Here is a 21180-nt window from a genome sequence, read left to right as displayed (position 1 = left end):
CACTCGGCCACTCGGGGCCCCTCTTGTTTATGAGCAAAGAGTTATAGCAATGCAATTATTATGCTAATATAAAAGCAAAATTTTATCTTTCAATTAAAAAATTGTGTTATGCATATGTCAATAATTATTAAACTCAAATTATCATTAAACATTTTTATGTGTTTTAATTTTTGTTCTTCATTAACTGTATAGCCAGTCATGGTGCAGCAACCAAAGTAAGCTTTTGTTGTGAAGCCAGTCATGGTCTATGACAAGAACCAAAGCAATATTTTGTTGTAAAATCAGTCATGGTGGACAAAAATGACCAAAGCAATATTTTGTTGTAAAATCAGTCATGGTGGATGAAAAAGGACCAAAGCAATATTTTGTTGTAAAATCAGTCATGGTGGACAAAAGGGACCAAAGCAATATTTTGTTGTAAAATCAGTCATGGTGGATGAAAAAGGACCAAAGCAATATTTTGTTGTAAAATCAGTCATGGTGGACAAAAAGGACCAAAGCAATATTTTGTTGTAAAATCAGTCATGGTGGATGAAAAAGACCAAAGCAATATTTTGTTGTAAAATCAGTCATGGTAGATGAAAAAGACCAAAGTAATCTTTTGATGAAAAGCCAGTCATGGTGCATCAACCAGACCAAAGTAATCTTTTGTTGTACTGCCAGTCAAGGTACATAACAAAGACCAAAGTAATCTTCTGAAGTCAAGTCAGTCATGGTGCATAAATAAACAAAGTAATCTTTTCATGTAAAGCCTAAAGGTCATAGAATAAACAGTAACAATACAATCTGGTTTCATGGCTCAACATAAGTATGGAAGGGTAATTGCTGGATGTATAAAAATGTGGAAGGGTTTGATGGCTGGACATAAGCATGGAAGGGTAAGTGGCACATGCACAATTGTGTGCACACCACTATAATTAAACTCAACAACAATGGAAGGGTAATGGCTGGACATAAGTGTGGAAAGATTATGGCTGTACATTAGTGCTGAAGGGGTAGAGTGACCAATTAATGAGCTACATGAATGTTTGTAGAAGAGACACAAGTAGGCATCTGCAGACCTGCCAACCTTGATGAGTCCGTCTCAGTAAGGCAGTTGATTGTTTCTGTAAGACTGACCAGTTTAGAGTAAGGTGTAACAAAATATCAATAACTGCTATTGTAACGCTGGAAAACGTAATTAAAAGTTTGATGCATCGACGATAAACATTAGGTTCAACTGAAAAGTTTGTAAAGTATGCGTAGACTTTATTTACCACTAGTACAGTTGCACAAACTCAAGTTCCAAACCATATGCAACTCAATGGCTTTTTGCTATCTCTCAACCTTGACACAATTCTTGGAAATTCTTTTCCATTTCACATGACAACGGCAATCATATCTCCCACCATGAGACATACTCAAATTGGCAAATGATGTCCATTAGACATAATTGTGTCCCTTCCAGCTTTTATTCACAAGAATCTAATACTCTTTATTCTTCTGTGTTATTATTAACACTTTTCTAGAAGCTTATTTTCCCTTTCGTCTTAAAGGTGCATCACTTTCTGGATGCCATTTAAAAAAATTCTATAATCAACAATTTTGATCAAGCAGACACTTCTCATGAACAAATAAGTGCAGTTTAAAGCACCTGGGTTGCTGCTGTAAAGTTAGTCTGGATCCCTGACTAATTTTACTAATTCTAAGATGAAACCCAGATCCAAATAAAACACAGACGAACCAATTATCCAGATTTTTTGGCAACAATCATTTTCCGTAGTTTTTGCTAGTATGCCGTAAGTCCGTATCTTATAGGGTAATTTTCGTAAAACTTATGGCAAAATCATAAGAGCTGGCAGGTCTGAGATCATCTGACCATTGTTCCAAATACCATCATCCTAATACATTAGAGGGTGCTCTGTAAACAGTATGTACTTCTGAGTGATTGACAGGTGTATGGTGAAGTTGCTTGCAACATGCACTTTGGAGAGAATGTTGGCATACCTATATGCTACATTCATGCTTCCATGTGCTCAAAAAGTAAGCCTGAATTAGTCTCAAGTACTGTATCTTTAGCAGTTATTCAAATAAGGAAAACAAACTTTGCCAGAATAGGCAATACCAGCTTCTAAAAGTGCAATCAATGAATTACAAAATACATAAAAAGTAAGTAAGGCCAAGCTATATTCTCTCTAAGTCAAATCACAACCATCAATCATATACCAAATAAGGGGAATTAACCCACGAAATACAAGGTCTTTTACAAATAGCCACAATAACCAGTGATAAAATCCTGGAAAAGTCTTTTTCTTTAAAAATCAAACCCTACGCAAAACATGAAACTGTAGGGAACCATCTTAAGCATGACCAGACACTAGCATAATGGTTTTATGATGTAGTTGTTATATTTTATCCAAGTTTTTATGCTTTTAATCACAAATGTCCTGACATTAAAAAAAACTGATGCCACAACACCTAAAGCATTTGACTGTATACCAAAATTAAAACAATCTCTTAGAGTGGCACATAGAATTAAATCATTTTAGTGTGTCATCATTTCATTGATAAAATCTTAAAACTAGTGCAACTTATGAAATTCAAAAAATATATTTAAAGGTTTCGTCCTTTGTCAGTCAGAATTTATTATTTTTTTTGCATTGTAGATTACATTTATGACACATACTGAATACTTAAAATGCTTTGTTTCCAGGATTAGTCAAATGTTGCAAATTGGAAAAGAAATGGGCAGCCATGTAACATACTTGAATACTATTTCAAGAAAATAAATTACTTGTAATGATAATTTTTTTATTCATCATCAGAAGATACAGAAGACCATTTCCTTGGTCAATTTTTATTTTAAATGTCAATAAGTAAAATGAAGTACCTCAAATTATAGTGTTAATCCGAGTAAAAAAGTATCAAACAGAAATTAATCTAATGAACTGTAGAAAGAAATAAGCTTCTAATGATAAGCAGTAAAATCTGTAAAAGAGTATTACATAATCATTAATAAATGTATAATTACTTAGGAAGCCAATATGGAAGATTCTAACAAACAGGAAGCACCATCAACCACATTGTCTATAAATATTTGCACTCCGCAATTTTGGTACAATAACAATAAAAAGAACACATTTTTAGCTTTAATTACACAGAAAAATTATTAATTCTTTGCACAAATGAAAATTATAACTTACAACTTTTACCTACACTTATATGTACATCTGAAAATTGTCTGAAAAGCAAATTTGTAAAAATTACAGAAATATGGAAATAAAAATTTATAATGCAAGACTAGGACTTTATTAAATCTGCTTTGCAACTATTATTGTCATAATTAACAGATTAATCAATTTTGAACAAGAAAACAATCATTAAGGCAAACAAAGTATAACATAAGCAATATGATTAAAAGTGAGATCTCCAACACAATGGAGATATGATGGACACGAATATAAGGTCACATTTTACTGACCTTACAATCCACCAATGAAATTAAAACTTGATAAGAGTGAAAAATCTCATTTGGAATGTTTCTAGTGACAACAGTCCCTAATATGATATGTGATACATTGTCTTACAGACAACCAAAATGACTGAGAATTCCAACTGTCACAAGAACGTCCATTATTGGTACCTGTCAGATATACTTACTATATTAAAGTAAATCTCAATTTTAATCAGATGCTACATAAACCACTTTTTAAAAAGTTGAACTGCTATTGACATAATCTGAATTACTAATTAAAGTAATTATTTATTATCAATTAACAATATCATTAATGTTCTTGAACACTTATTCCAATGATAAAACCATACATGGTTAGTCATGCTACAACAGTGAAAATATCACACAAGGTTAGCCAGACTAAGAAATTAGATTGCACCTTACAAGTATGTTGATAATAACTCACTGTATTATATGATGAGTATTTCAGTTAGAGCTGGTATCAATGAGTTAAGTCGGTACACAAATTACAAAAATCACTTAACATGAGTTGGTATCATCAAGTGAAGACTGTACACAAATTACAAAAATTACTTAATAAGAGTTGGTATCAATGAGTGAAGTTTCTACACAAATTACAAAAATCACTTAACATGAGTTGGTATCAATGAGTTAAGTCGGTAAATAAATTACAAAAATCGCTTAACAAGAGTTAGTATCACCGAGTGAAGTCTGCACAAAGATCTCAGAACTAGAGTTGGTATCACTGAGTGAAGTCTACACAAATATCTCTGGTCTAGATTTGGTATCACTGAGTGAAGTCTACAAAAAACTGATATGGATTTGGTATCACTAAGTGAAGTCTACACAAGGATCTCTGAATTAGAGTTGCATCACTGAGTGAGGTCTAAATAAGATCTCTGAATTAGAGTTGCATCACTGAGTGAGGTCTAAATAAGATCTCTGAATTAGAGTTTTATCACTAAGTGAAGTCTACACAAAGATCTCCCAACGATAGCTGTATCAGTGAGTGAAGTCTACACAAAAATATCGGAATATGCATGTTGTTGATGGCACTATTCAACATGACAATTTACAAATCAGAATATGCATGTTGTTGCTGGCACTATTCAACAAGACAATTTACAAATAAGAATATGCATGTTGTTGCTGGCACTATTCAACAAGACAATTTACAAATAAGAATATGCATGTTGTTGTTGGCACTATTCAACATGGCAATTTACCAATCAGAATATGCATGTTGTTGTTGGCACAATTCAACATGAATATTTACAAATCAGAATATGCATGTTGTTGTTGGCACTATTCAATGACAATTTGCATGTATTACATACAATCTTGTATATTTAAATGCACAGTCCCAAATATAATATATTCCAAGTTTCCAAGGCAATATTATAAATGTATGCCTTTCAAGCAAATACAAAAGAGAACAGAAATAAAAAGTATTTACAGATGTTACTGATTCTGCAGTGAAAATCTATTGTTCTTTACTACTGAAAGACTCATAAATTGCAAAATAATTTCTAAATGAGGACACTGAGTCATGTACATGTTATATTAAAACCTGGATAACATGTGCACACTTCAAAATAAGCATATATAAAAAAGAAGTGCACATCAACCCTCAATTTGTGTTCCGGCACACTTACTATACATACTTGCTTTATAAATTAGATCCCATTGCAAACTGAATAGACTCAGATCTGCCATCATGCTAATCGATCTAGGTCTATGCAGCTGTTGAGGAGTAATCATTAGGTTAAACAACATAGATCCTTATCTGCCAGCTTATTATCTGATGGCAGATCAGGGTCCATGTTGTTTTTAGCCAGACACAACTTTCATGTGAGTATACATAGTAACTACATATCAAGAAATTGCAATCAATAAGTAAAGAAATTTAGCTCCAAACTGAATTTTGTTTAGTCGGCATATTTCTAATTCCAACTTTGTAATTTATCATTTACAGCCCATAGCATTGATATGCAAATATTTCAGATCAATCAATCTAAAAATAATATGGGAAGTACATCAGTAACTTATATCATGACATATGGTACAGTAGTTGGAAATTTCACTGTTTGAAGTACATAGTGAAAACAAGTCCATATGGCCTTATAGTACATAAAACAATAAGTCAATGTGGCCTTATAGTACATAGTGAAAATAAGTCCATGTAGCCTTGCAGTACAAAGTGAAAACAGGTTCATGTAGCCTTATAGTACATAAAACAATAAGTCCATTTGGCCTTATAGCACACAGTGAAAAAAGTTCATATGGTCTTAATGATCATAGTGAAGATAAATGTATGTGCAATATCGTACACGAGGAATTATGGTACACAGTGAAAGGAAGTCAATGTGGCAGCATTGTACATAATGAGGCCTTATGGTAAATAGTCAAAACAAGTCTTCATTAATTTCAATACGTCTATGTAGTCTTTAATTAACATCCGTAAGTTAAAATTTCCAAACCTTTAAATATGTGACCCTAACAAATGATGGTACAGATATTACCTCCCCTGATATGCATGCTGATGTTTTGTTCCACTAGAACCATGAAATCATTAAGGTACAGATTATAGTAGACATAAGTTGCTATAAGGAGAACAGTGGAAATGTTAAATTTGAAATGATTATTGCTATTTCAGCAGTCCATACAATCATCAATAGATATAAACCAAGACAGAAAACAGAAATACATCAGCACAATTTTAGTTTTGAAGTGACGAGGGGTTATTTTCTAACCTCTATATAATATAAGTGACAAAGAGAAAATGAAATCTCTATTTTTGGTCAAAATGTCTGACAGTAAAAAAAATGAAGTTCTCTGAGATGGTACTATATAGAGTATTAAATATACTGATTGATCATGGTTGAATTACTAAAGTGATCAATCAGTCTAAACTGAGTCAGCATAGCTCTGGTGTTTAAAGTCTGTCAAGGTATCTAAATGAGTATTTATCTCCAAATGCTAAAACACCAAAAAATCTAAGCAACCATAAGATCACACAAAATTCAGTGATGGAAATGAGAGTTTCAGTGATGGAAATGAGAGTTTCAGTGATGGAACTGGAGTTTCAGTAATGTAATTGGGAGTTTCAGTTTTCAAAGATGGAAATGGGAGTTTTAATGATGGAAATTGGAGAATCCATGATGGAAATGATAGTTTCAAGGATAAAAAATGGGAGTTTCAATGGGTGAAATCAAGTTCAAAGGATATAAATATGCCCTCTGCTTTAAAGCTGATTTGAAAATATGCTATTGTGGCAATAATGACATAACGTGTCATGCAACGTATCAAAGCATATCATACATGATACTAAATATACCATGATCACAGCAAAGTTTGTGGAAACTGCATTAATTGTGGATAAAAATATATTTGCTATGACACTATTTGTGAATTTTAGTGCTCAATATAATCTCCCATTTATGGTAGCTGGTCATTTTTGGATCTAGTCAAAATAATGCTTCCCATATCTGAAATTGCATTGATTTTCATAGAAATGGATGAAAACTGTTCAAATAGTCATGCAAGCTTTGGGTCCTCAATGGGACAAAAAAGGTCTAAATGACTTCTCTGTTCTGTCACATGTATGATAAAGGTATGTGTAATTCTATTTAAATATCTGTACTTAATTAAATGGAATGACTTAATTTTCAAAATTTGTTTTCGTAATTCTCTCTCCCATATTCCTTCAATGATTGTGTCAGTTTTGATGCCTAAACCCTTTTGATGTTTTATCAGACTTGAGATTTCTTTTACCATTACTGATTTTTTTTTTGTATTTTTGAAAATGATCAATAATATCATAGGTTTTTGCAAAACTTCCATACAGTGATACTTTCTAATGGACAGATCATAACCTGCAGACCCATAATATTTCATGTGCTTTCTTCTTTTCAAAATTTAGAAAAATGCTAAAAATTCCCTTTATACCGTTTCTGATCACAGTTGTGAGCATCTGCTGCACAAAAAAGAAAACTGTTACTTGAAATGATCAATAAATCAATACACTTGTATAGTATTGGATAATCAGCTTGTGCTATAATGTCACACATAACAATTTAATGCAATCCAAAGTTAAGAGAGGTAATACAGTCAGCATTTTTTGGACACTCTAACTCCTATGTCAATTTTAATTGCAAATTCCAGGAATTCAATATGAACAAATTTTACCTTAAAAACAGATTTTTAATTTTTAATTTACAGATATTGTTTTACAAAAAGAAAAATAGTTTATATATTGAAGAAAGGGAATCTTAATAAGGACCAAAACACCCAAGACAAAAGTCAGGTGAAAATACATGATCTCTTAATTTCATATGTGTACATTAATTTCTTGGCATTAAATTCTGGAGTGAATGCTTTAAATAGTTACTAATACAAAGTACAAGCATTCCCTCATTATAAACCACTTCATTATAACACATTTCCTGTTATAAGCCAGTCCATTATAACACTTCCTTTTATAAGCCACTTCATTATAACACAGTTCCTGTTATAAGGCAAGTAGAGTCATGGATCTCATTTCATCAAGTGGTTATAAAATTATATTTTGTATTTCATTAATAGACAGCATTGGTATTAGGTGATACACCTCCATGGAGAGTGATATAATGTGTCTGCTATTTATTATTAGCCATCATTGTTGTAAGGTGGTGTACTCTATTCTGGTTTCCATACAGATTGATATAATGTGTACTATTCTTTATTATTAGCCATCATTGTTGTAAGGTGGTGTACTCAATTCTGGTTTCCATACAGGTTGATATAATGTGTACTGTTCTTTATTATTAGCCATCATTGTTGTAAGGTGGTGTACTCTATTTTCTGGTTTACATGGAGAGTGAAATAATGTGAACTGTTCTTTATTAAAAGGCATCATTGTTGCTAAGGTGGTGTACTCTATTCGGGTTTCCATGCAGACTGATATAATGTATAAAGTACTTCATTATAAAGCAGTCAAGCTATAATACAAATATTTTATGATATTCAGATGATATACAATAAAAGTTGTATAGAAATTTCCAAAGATAAAATGTACAACAATTTTAGAATCTGACTACTGTATGTAGCAAAAGAAATTATCCTGACCCTTCTTCTGTCTAAACTACCTCTCAATTAATCTGAAATTTGTATTACTCTTGAACTCGGACACAGTATCGCTTGCACACCACATCCCCAATGTACATGGTCTGGAAAGAAAAACAAATGAAAAGACATGATATTTCAATCTTGTACAATTTTGTTCATTTAACTGTCTAGTTAATGACTAGATACATTAATATACATATGTATTTAACAGTCTAGTTAATGACTAGATACATTAATATACACATGTATTTAACAGTCTAGTTAATGACTAGATACATTAATATACATATGTATTTAACAGTCTAGTTGATGACTAGATACATTAATAATATTTAACAGTCTAGCTGATGACTAGATACATTAATATACATGTGCATTTAACAGTCTAGTTCATGACTAGATACATTCATATTTAACAGTCTAGTTAATGACTAGATACATTAGTATACATATGTATTTAACAGTCTAGTTAATGACTAGATACATTAATATACATGTGCATTTAACAGTCTAGTTCATGACTAGATACATTAATATTTAACAGTCTAGTTAATGACTAGATACATTAGTATACATATGTATTTAACAGTCTAGTTAATGACTAGATACATTAATATACATATGCATCTAACAGTCTAGTCAATGACTAGATACATTAATATACATGTGCATTTAACATTCTACTTAATGACTAGATACATTAATATACATGTGCATTTAACAGTCGAGTTAATGACTAGATACATTAATATACATATGTATTTAACAGTCTAGTTAATGACTAGATACATTAATATACATATGCATTTTACAGTCTAGTTAATGACTAGATACATTAATATACACATGTATTTAACAGTCTAGTTAATGACTAGATACATTAATATACATGTGCATTTAACAGTCTAGTTCATGACTAGATACATTAATATTTAACAGTCTAGTTAATGACTAGACACATTAGTATACATATGTATTTAACAGTCTAGTTAATGACTAGATACATTAATATTTAAGAGTCTAGTTAATGACTAGATACATTAATATACATATGCATCTAACAGTCTAGTCAATGACTAGATACATTAATATACATGTGCATTTAACATTCTACTTAATGACTAGATACATTAATATACATGTGCATTTAACAGTCGAGTTAATGACTAGATACATTAATATACATATGTATTTAACAGTCTAGTTAATGACTAGATACCTTAATATATATCTGTATTTAACAGTCTAGTTAATGACTAGATATATTAATATACATGTGCATTTAACAGTCTAGTTAATGACTAGATACATTAATATACATATGTATTTAACAGCCTAGTTAATGACTAGATACATTAATAATATTTAACAGTCTAGTTAATGAGTGGATACATTAATATACATATGTATTTAACAGTCTAGTTAGTGACTGAATACTTTTTCTATAAATGTATGTGAGAGTCAAGTTAGTGACTAGATACATCCCTATGTATCTGTATTTGAGAGTTGTGTTAGAGATTAGACACATTCCTCTACCTATGTCTAGTTAGTGGACTTGTTGTTTGAGTAGGCCAACTTGCAAGCTCGCTGGGCACTGCCAAAACAATTCATACACACAAATATTCATGTAGACCTGCTAATCTGGCAGACAGATTTGCAGGCCACTGCCAAACAACAGATGTACACAAATATTCAAGAAGATTTGTTGCTTTAGTAGCCTGTAGGCTACCTTGCAAGCTTGCTGGCTACTGAATTCATCCACACACAAATTCATGTAGACTTGTTTGTTTGGTGGGCAGAGTTGCAGATATGCTGGCCATAGTCAACACAATTCATCCAGGCAAATATCTGTGTCGACCATTCGGTTTTTGGACAGATTTGCATGTTTACTTGCCATTGCCCAAAACTATTTATGCATAATAATACTTATTTAAACTTCCACACAAATTTTTGTTTACAATAATTCAATAGTCCATAACATTATTTAGTCTTTTATGTTAGTTAGTGGAATTAAAACTTCTACTGAATTCCATAGCAAATTCTGCTGTGTTAGCATGTATTCACTGCTATAAATTTCAGATTAAATCTATTCTCTAATGTTTTGTTTGAAATACTTTCTTACAAAATAATACTTTTACGAAAACTTAGATAATCACATGTATCCATAATGACTTTCTACTAAAAGTCTACTAATCAAATAAATTTAGGTCTCTGCTAAAATTCCAGTAAAACTGATAATATGCACATTTTGGAATAAAATCTGTTGATTCCTTCCATGCAATTTCAATTGAAGACTGCAAAAAAACCACTAAGTCTTGCCACTCAATTTCAAATGACTCCATAATTTATAATCTGACATCATGTATACATAATTTTGTGTTTATTCAATGTGTTCAGGAACTTTTAGAGGCACCAGGTGGCTGAGTCGTGGCTTTTACTGGGGTTTTCATGGGTTCTTCCTCTAGCAGTTATACTGGCTGTCATGTATAGCCTATCGTACACTTAAATAAAGTCTGAAATGATTCTATAAAGTAATCCGAATGAGTTCCAAAGATATTCCAAATGATGGTCAGCAATATACTGATGAAACAACAGTATAAAAGAATCACTATGATATAAATCCCAAAAATGTCTTTAAAAGAATTCACAGTAATCACATGACAGCTATAAATCCAAAATGTCTTTCAATGAATTCACATTAATCACATGACAGCTATAAATCCAAAAATGTTGATAAATGAATTCATAGTAATCTCATGACAGCTATAAATCCAAATAGTCTTTAAATGAATTCACAGTAATTCTGTACAGCTATTAATCCAAAATAATCTGAATATTTTGCACACAGTATTCCAATGTTCCAACGAACAATTAAATTAAATAAATGAATTCCTCTCAATATAAATTTTCCAAGACTGATGATACTAGTAATAATGCCTACAGTATTTGACAGTCTATAAGACAACACATTTGACTAGAAAATCTTAGATTTGTCTTATTCTCTGAATCGACTTATGTATGGATTTTGTCATCTGAATTGCAATCGACTTATGTATGGATTTTGTCATCTGAATTGCTTTATTGTATGACACATATTTTGCATGGAAAAAATTCTCTAAAAGTATGAACAATAATGTGCACAAATTTGGAGAAGAGATCATGTATGAAAACAAATAGGACCCCAAACTGAGAAGGATTTCAAACAACTGCATGATCATCAGTATTAAAAATTAATGTACATCAGATGTAATTGTGCTAAAGCAGCATGCACTAGTGATATACATTGTTTGTAATATACATTGTTTAAATTTGATAGATGTTTGTTAGAACTGACAAGTAAGAGGATCAATAACCATGACAAAGACATTCAATTACAATTTTCTTATCGCACATTATGATTAAATAAAAATTATGTCCCAGTATGAGAGAGAGAGAAAAGTGATGTGATGTGATGTGATGTGATGTTGATTTTTAATGTAGCATTAACACTTTTTCAGGCATATCGCTATGATGTCTGCAGTGTGGCTGTTTATAGTGATATCTAGCACTGGGGCATCATGCTGCATGATGTCTCACCCAGTCACATTATCTTGACACCAGGTCGACCAGTCCTAACACTAACCTCTTAATGCTGAACACCAAGCAAGGCAGCGATTTGTACCATTTTTTAAAGTCTTTGGCATGGCTCAGCCAGGGATCAAACCCACAAACTCCAGCATCCGAGGCAGACGCTCTAACCACTAGGCCAATGGAGCGTTCAAGAGAGAAAATAGAGAGAGAGATGCTTGTATGGTAATATGTAGTGTTCACTTTACCTGATGACCAATCTTTCTCATGAACAAAAGTGCAGTACCATATTCTATTATCAATTTAATACCACAAACTAAGAAATTGCTTCTAGTTTTAGGCATCACATCGACTGTCCAAGAATCACATGGCTTTGTAGTGGTATTTACATGCTAATTAAATAGGTTACAGCTGTAGTCAGGTTTTCCAAGCTAACACCTGTTTGAGGTCAAGATTCAGAAGACCAGATTAGATTAGTGCTTCTACTAATAAGGAAATGAGGCCACCCATGGGTATTATGAATATGGTAAGGAAACGCCAGGTGGTTACTCATGTAAATGTCTCAACCACTGACACCTTTTGTTCTTGCAGATAAGACCAACAGCAATTACAGTAATATACAGCATGAGCAAGGATCAAAAACAATTGCCGCTTAAGAACAGGAAGAGTACTTGCACATAAAAAAATCCTTTTTGATGGGAATGGAGAGGTTGTTATAACTGCAAAAAAATTAGACAGCATGCGAAAAGGTCATTCTTGGGATTTCACCTAAATGGAGCCTATATGGATATAAATATTGTGAATATTTAAATGCTCAAGAAGTATGATATGCATTTTCATAGTTTACATTTACCATTTACTTTATTAATATTTTCTCTCTTTAACAAAAGCTTCAGCTAAACAGGGGCAATTAGGTAAAATAAAACCGCAAAAATGACGAACTGGAATATCACTCTCTCTATCTCTCAGATATATATATATATATATCAGCCATATTTTATTTTGATCACGAGGTACAGAAAGAGAAATGTGATGGAATAGATATGCATTTCTCTCTCTATCTTTCTTCCCACCCCCTAATGTGGAAAAAGCATTTTAGCATTTGTTACGAAATGCCCGATATGGCTCATTTAGTCTTCCATACTGTTCATTTAATCAGGTTGTCTTGTTTCATGCGCCGTAATATTTCTGTAAATGTAATTTTTCGTTGTATCGCGTGACGCTTTTATTGCTCGCGCGGCACGTGCGAAATAATGTATTATTGCGCACTACTATATATATCGGTAGAGATATTGAAGGGCACAGCCAATATAGAGGGAAGCTCTTAAACATATTCAGCTGTCGGGCAGGTGCCATTGTAATTTCGTTAAAGCCAAACAGTTGGGTGAGTTGAATGTTTTTTTAGTCAACTCTTTTTATTATTTACAATAATTATTCAGTTTCGTAAAAGCACGTTCATTGTTGTATTATGTGGTCACATCATTTATCATATTTGCAATTCAGTTTATTAAGATATAACCTAGGCAATGTAGTAACGAGTTAATTTCATCTAGTCGCTATCACGACTAATTTCAAAAACATATTATGTATGTATTAATGTCATAGCATTACGTATATTTGTTTTTATTGCATAGCATTCCTATGTCATACTTCGTGCCTATCGTATATTCTTAAAGTAGTTGCAACAAAACCCATTCCAATTAAATTAGACTATTGGAAAGGTGTGTTTATTTTCCATATTCAGCTCGCCGGTTATGAGCAGCCGGATGGGCTTGTGAATACCATGACGTCTGGTGTACCATTACTAGTATAACCCACCAATTCAGTGCCAACGTACGGGTACAAGTGCGGAGGGGAAAGTGACCATGCCAGAGAGAAGGCCGTGTCAACGTGTATTTTCCAAACAAGTAGTGTTTTGACTACAAGTAAAGCACAATAACAAGTAGTGTTTTGACTACAAGTAAAGCACAATAACAAGTAGTGTTTTGACTACAAGTAAAAGGACAGTAACAAGTAGTGTATTGACTACAAGTAAAAGAACAATAACAAGTAGTGGTTTGACTACATGTGAATTATGACAGTAGTGTCTGACTACATAAATGTCTGCAACCAGTAGTTGATTATATGGGTTTGCAACAAGTATTTGTTTATATGAACGTTTGCTAGAGATATTTGTATACATGAAGTTTACATGGAGTTTCTAGAACTTTTTGACTACTTGAATGTGACATAGTAGTCAAAGTGTATTTCATATGTGTTTTATATTCATTTTATATGCTTTTCTGTGTTATTTTCATATCATTAGTACCAGTGTTTAATATATTGTCATTTGTCATCCACGAACGTGTTTATTGTTTCTTTAAAACCCTGCCCGGTCTCAAAGGATCAGCTCGACTACGTTACAGCATTGTGGTGCAATTTCCCTGTTGCTGATAATCATAAATGGGATACAGTGATACCTTTATTATTTATGAAACCAGAAGTTATTATACTTTAATTCCACATGGCATCATGAATTTTATCCTATCTGTATGTGTGTGTTTAGTTTGGACTTTTAATATAGCTTTATAAAAATTTCAGTCATATCGCTACAACGTCTGCACTGTGGCAGTTTATAGTGATATGTCTACGACTAAGGCATCATGCCAAAGACATATAGCATGATGTCCCACCCAGTCACATTTTCCTGACACCAGGCCAACCAGTCCTAACACTAACTTCTTAATGCTGAGAGAATAGCAAGGCAGTTGTTAGTACCACTTTTATGTCTTTGGTATGACTTGGCCAGGTTTCAAACCAGCAAACTCCTGCACTGGAGGTGAATGCTCTAACCACAAGGCCACTGGAGCAGTTCCATATTGCAATACATGGAACCATATCAGGAAACTTGGTATGTGGGATACATTTAATAAAATATTACACCAAGATTACAAAAAAGGTCACTGCAATCCATTTTTTATGCTATGCTGATTTGGTTCAAGTTTGTGTTTAAACTCTTCTTTGGTATGAACTCCAAGGAAGAAAGGAATAGGAAAAAAGTATTTGTCCCAGACTAGCACTTTGGCAAATTTTACTCATCCACTTCAAAAATGATTCATCCGGGATGTCAGGCTATGGGATCTGATCAGCTCATTACCCTCTCCATGTGAATTTCTTGAGGCTTGACAATAAACCTCTACCTGTAGCAGTTTTTCTCACATCCTATCCCTGTGAACTTATTGTGGTTTGACTATTACAGCCTCCTACCTGTAACAGTTTCTCTTGTATCCTACCTAATGCACTTGTCGTGGCTTGACAACAGATCCCTACCTGTTGCAATTTCTCTCATACCCTATCCCTATGAAATTCCTGTGGTTTAACTAGAGACGCCTACCTGTTGCAGTTTCTCTCATATCCTATCCCTATGAAATTCTTGTGGTTTAACTAGAGACCCCTACCTGTTGCAGTTTCTCTCATACCCTATCCCTATGAAATTCTTGTGGTTTAACTAGAGACCCCTACCTGTTGCAGTTTCTCTCATACCCTATCCCTATAAAATTCTTGTGGTTTAACTAGAGACCCTTACCTGTTGCAGTTCCTCTCATACCCTATCCCTATGAAATTCTTGTGGTTTAACTAGAGACCCCTACCTGTTGCAGTTTCTCTCATATCCTATCCCTATGAAATTCTTGTGGTTTAACTAGAGACCCCTACCTGTTGCAGTTTCTCTCATACCCTATCCCTATGAAATTTTTCGTGGCTTGACAACAGACCTCTACCTGTTGCAGTTTGTCTCATATCCTATCCCTATGAAATTCTTGTGGCTTGACAACAGACCTCTACCTGTTGCAGTTTGTCTCATATCCTATCCCTATGAAATTCTTGTGGTTTAACTAGAGACCCTAACCTGTTGCAGTTTCTATCATATCCTATCCCTATAAAATTCTTGTGGTTTGACTATTACAGCCTCCTACCTGTAACAGTTTCTCTTGTATCCTACCTAATGCACTTGTCGTGGCTTGACAACAGACCCCTACCTGTTGCAGTTTCTCTCATATCCTATCCCTATGAAATTCTTGTGGTTTAACTAGAGACCCTTACCTGTTGCAGTTTCTCTCATACCCTATCCCTATGAAATTCTTGTGGCTTGACAACAGACCTCTACCTGTTGCAGTTTCTCTCATATCCTATCCCTATGAAATTCTTGTGGCTTGACAACAGACCTCTACCTGTTGCAGTTTCTCTCATATCCTATCCCTATGAAATTCTTGTGGCTTGACAACAGACCTCTACATGTTGCAGTTTCTATCATATCCTATCCCTATGAAATTCTTGTGGTTTGACAACAGACCCCTACCTGTTGCAATTTCTCTCATATCCTATCTCTATGAAATTCTTGTGGCTTGACAACAGACCTCTACATGTTGCAGTTTCTCTCATATCCTATCCCTACGAAATTCTTGTGGCTTGACAACAGACCTCTACCTGTTGCAGTTTCTCTCATATCCTATCCAATTTAAATTCTTGTGGTTTAACTAGAGACCCTTACCTGTTGCAGTTTCTCTCATACCCTATCCCTATGAAATTCTTGTGGTTTAACTAGAGACCCCTACCTGTTGCAGTTTCTCTCATATCCTATCCCTATGAAATTCTTGTGGCTTGACAACAGACCCCTACCTGTTGCAGTTTCTCTCATACCCTATCCCTATGAAATTCTTGTGGCTTGACAACAGACACCTACCTGTTGCAATTTCTCTCATATCCTATCTCTATGAAATTCTTGTGGCTTGACAACAGACCTCTACCTGTTGCAGTTTGTCTCATATCCTATCCCTATGAAATTCTTGTGGTTTGACAACAGACCCCTACCTGTTGCAATTTCTCTCATACCCTATCCCTTTTAAAATTCTTGTGACTTGACAGCAGACCTCTACCTGTTGCAGTTTCTCTCATATCTTATCCCTATGAAATTATTGTGGCTTGACAACAGACACCTACCTGTTGCAATTTCTCTCATATCCTATCCCTATGAAATTATTGTGGCTTGACAACAGACACCTACCTGTTGCAATTTCTCTCATATCCTATCCCTATGAAATTCTTGTGGCTTGACAAACAGACCTCTACCTGTTGCAGTTTGTCTCATATCCTATCCCTGTGAAATTCTTGTGGTTTAACTAGAGACCCCTACCTGAAGCAGTTCCTCTCCTACCCTCTCCCTGTGAACCTCTTGTGGCTTGACTGAACTTCCCTCTTCAATTGGTGTCTGCTTGATAATTAATTTCCCATCTTTGTACGTTGCTATGGCCTGCAATCAAATTATTATATAAATAATTTTGTAAAGTGTGATTCATTGTACCTTCCTCCAGCACCTGAAATTAACCTCCAGGGCCTACAGGACTTCACATTAGTAACTACTGAAACAAATTGCAAGATGAAAAAGTTTTGGGTCAGATTTAAAAATTGCTACTTTTAGGTTGCTGGACAGACAGCAATTTCAGATTCCACCACACATTCTCTCTCTCTCACTATATATATATATATATATATAGATAGGCTTTGTACATATTTATGCAGGTAGTAAGGTATAAAATACCATCTGTGTACTGACTGTAGTGAATGTAGAATAAATGACTAATGTCACCAGATGGAAAAAGTGATCAACAGGTACAAAGTTCATACTCCAAATGTTACAGGTCACTCTCTTCTGGAGTGATAAAATCCTAGATGTCTTTGGGTCAACAGCTAGTTACTAAAATTCACAGGCTGCACAGTCTAATAATATTAATCCACAGGCTGTACAGTCTAATAATATTAATCCACAGGCTGCACAGTCTAATAATATTAATCCACAGGCTGCACAGTCTAATAATATTAATCCACAGGCAGCACAGTCTAATAATATTAAAAATAACCCACATGCTGCACAGTCAAATACTATCAATAATAATCCACAGACTGCATAGTCTAATAATATTAAAGGGCAGGCACACGATTAGTATAGGATGCAATGAATACATTTATGGTGAACTGTGAAGAATGATATAAAAAAATAAAAAGTGCCAATATGTGTCATTCTAGATATGTAATTGTTATACATATCTAGCAATTGTTGAAAACCCATATTTTGGGTCAAATTTTCTCAAATTTATATCCTTGAAAGTATTCCTCTCTTTCTCTCTCATATATATATATATATATATATATATATATATATATATATATATATATAGTTAAAACTCTAGGTCTTAAAATAGAAGTGAAACCACCAATTTAACTAAAATCAGCAAGTTATTTATTTCTCTACCATACAAAGTGAAAATGCATAAGACACTTACATACTGTAAAATAAATTCCATATAATCCTAAATGTCCAATAACAAGTCCAAATAAATTTAACAGTCTTGGATATCTCAATTTAACAGAATGATGCAATGCCAGAATGTCTTTGAATGAGTTCACAATAATCCATAGTGTGTAATAATTACAATTCATATTTAGGTAATTCCTCTGACAGACTGAAGTAAAACGGAAATGATTTTTTAAAATATCAAATCCCAATTAACACATATTTTCACTTGACCTGCATCATAATACAATGTGAAGATTTCCAAAGGAAACTACGAGTCCAACTGTAATCAAGTTTGGTCTTGAAATCAAATGGTATATACATAAATATATATATATATATATATATATATATATATATATATATATATATATATATATATATATATATATATATATATATCACAGTGGGGCCCTGAGTGGCCGAGTGGTCTAAAGTGCTTACCATTCCAGATCACTAACATCTCACCTCTGTCTGCGCGGGTTCGAGTCTCAGGCTCAGCTAATGAGGGTACATGAGAAAGCCTGCGAGTAGCTTTTAGCGGGTCGGTGGTTCTTCCCGGGGTTTTCCAGGGTTCTTCCTCCACCAGTTATACTGGCCTCCATGTATAGCCTCTCTTGTGCTGAAAAATGGCGTTAAACCCTAAAACAACAACAACAACAACAATATATAACAGACCTGCTGTGATTCCTTATGAGCATGGGGATGTAGAAAATGCCGGGTAAGAGCCCCTACACACCTGGGATGTGTAACAGGCCTGGTAAGACCCTTTAAAAACCTGGGATGTAGAACAGGCCCAATATGAACCCGCATGGCCTTGTGGATGTAGAATATGTCTGGTAAGGCCCCCTACAGACTTAGGGATGTAGAATAGGCCTGGTAAAAACCCCTTCAGACTTGGAAATGTATATCGACCCAGTAAAACCCCATACAGATTTGCTAATGTAGAATAGACCTGATGAGACTCCCTATTCATTTGGATGTTGAGCATGCATTGTAAGACCCCTTACAGACCTGGGGATATACCACAATCCTCGAAAGACCCCTTACAGACCTGGGAATGTAGAACAGGCCTAGTAAGGACCCTTACATATTAAGGAATGTAGTACAGGCCTGGTAAGATGCGATACGTATTTGGGGGTGTGGCACAGGCCTTATAAGATCCCTTACATACTGGGAATGTAGCACAGGCCTCGAAAAGCTCCTTGCATAATCAGGGATGTAGCTGAGACTTCATAAGACCCATTGCAGACATGGTGAGCACAAGCCCAGCATGGCTTGGGGATGTAAAATAGTTCCAATTTGATCTCTTACTGACATGGAGATGTAGAATAGATCCCAAATCTGCAAACTGTAACAGTCAAATGGTCAAATGGTTTCAGTGTTTACCAATAGGCATAGTTTGGAATTATACTATTAGATCGGCTTGGGTGTAGTACCCATAAACAATTCTATAATGACAGAAAACTAAAATTAGAATTGATGTTTGTCAGTGAAATAAATTGTCACCTTCAGTTTTATTCCCTCTGTAACTTTCTCAAATTCCTCATCCAGCCTGAATGTGTCTTTCATTGTCCAAAAGGGTGTCTGTACAGCTAATGTGATCTGATCACCTTCTATAGATATGATGGACACGGGTTTGCCTCTTGCAGCCATTTTCCGAGTGAAAAAATTCAATCCTTAAATGCGATATTAAAGCAAACGTTAGAACAATGCAATACAGAAATCAACCAAAAGTAAATTATATATTTATACATATTTTAAAAAATAAATAAATAAATAAATAAATGACTAAAAATTGATTAATAAAAGAAAAATATTCTTATTGAAAAATAGAATATGATTATTGGTACCACATATACTTGATTGATGGGGAAGCCAACGATACCAAACTCCCGAGTCTGTGATTTGTACCACTAACTCAGATTTCGTAAACAATATAGTCAGAACTGTAGATCGTAATGTTGAGAAATTCCGATTTCGACACCTTTTTGGTAATACTATTTATTATAGATAGAATAAAATATTGTAACTTATGATTGAATTGTATGTTGATTACTTATTTGCTGTAAGTGAATTTTAATAGCATTATCTCAATAACTTACATCAATTGTTTGCAATTTAATACATACGTTCTGTATAGCGCGGGAACGTGATCGGTATTTCAGTTTTATACTAAGTGGATGACCTACTTTGTAATTTAATACTGCAGTCCCTATCTACGGAACTATGTCTGTCAGTTCATGTGAAGTGGGATCTAAACTACCTAATTCCCTGAAGAAATCCTCTACATTTTCTCCTCTGTCAACCTTCCATTTTCCCACAAGTTTTTCCTTTATTTCGTCCAAAGCAGAACCCATGGTTGCAAGCAGTTCAGTGTATTATTCCGATTTGTACTTCGAACCTGTTGATTATTTTTGTCCAATCCTACAGCCCAAAATACTAAGCGGAAAGCTACTCCCGTTAAAAAAGTAAAAATAAAATAAAAAAACACCCCAACAAAATAAAAACGAAAAACAAAACATATGCACTTAGAATACAGTCATTGATATATATATATATATATATATATATATATATATATATATATATATATATATATATATATATATATATATATATATATATAATTTGAAGTCGGAATTGCATTTGCATAATACATGGGCTCGCTCGGACTATTTTACAGACCATAAACTGTGATGTGATGTGGTGTAATGTGATGTGA

The 21180-nt window shown here is 33.8% G+C and overlaps 1 protein-coding gene across 1 annotated transcript; it reads right to left on the bottom strand.

The window, feature by feature from the left end:
- Positions 1-2773: 2773 nt before the first annotated feature.
- Positions 2774-20880, bottom strand: LOC149775540 (fatty acid-binding protein 9-like). The gene is made up of 4 exons (XM_089942950.1): positions 20722-20880; positions 19965-20134; positions 17298-17414; positions 2774-8661 (listed from the first exon to the last, which is right to left on the bottom strand). Exons 1-4 carry the CDS (start codon positions 20813-20815, stop codon positions 8605-8607), a joined length of 438 nt encoding a protein of 145 aa, XP_089799076.1. The 5' UTR covers positions 20816-20880; the 3' UTR covers positions 2774-8604.
- Between the last annotated feature and the right edge of the window lie 300 nt (positions 20881-21180).

This window comes from Sinohyriopsis cumingii, chromosome 19 (genome assembly GCF_028554795.1).
Source record: "Sinohyriopsis cumingii isolate HCF-2022 chromosome 19, ASM2855479v2, whole genome shotgun sequence".
Taxonomy (NCBI): domain Eukaryota; kingdom Metazoa; phylum Mollusca; class Bivalvia; order Unionida; family Unionidae; genus Sinohyriopsis; species Sinohyriopsis cumingii.
Note: the sequence above shows the minus strand (reverse complement) of the source record. Positions and strands in the feature narration are given on the sequence as shown.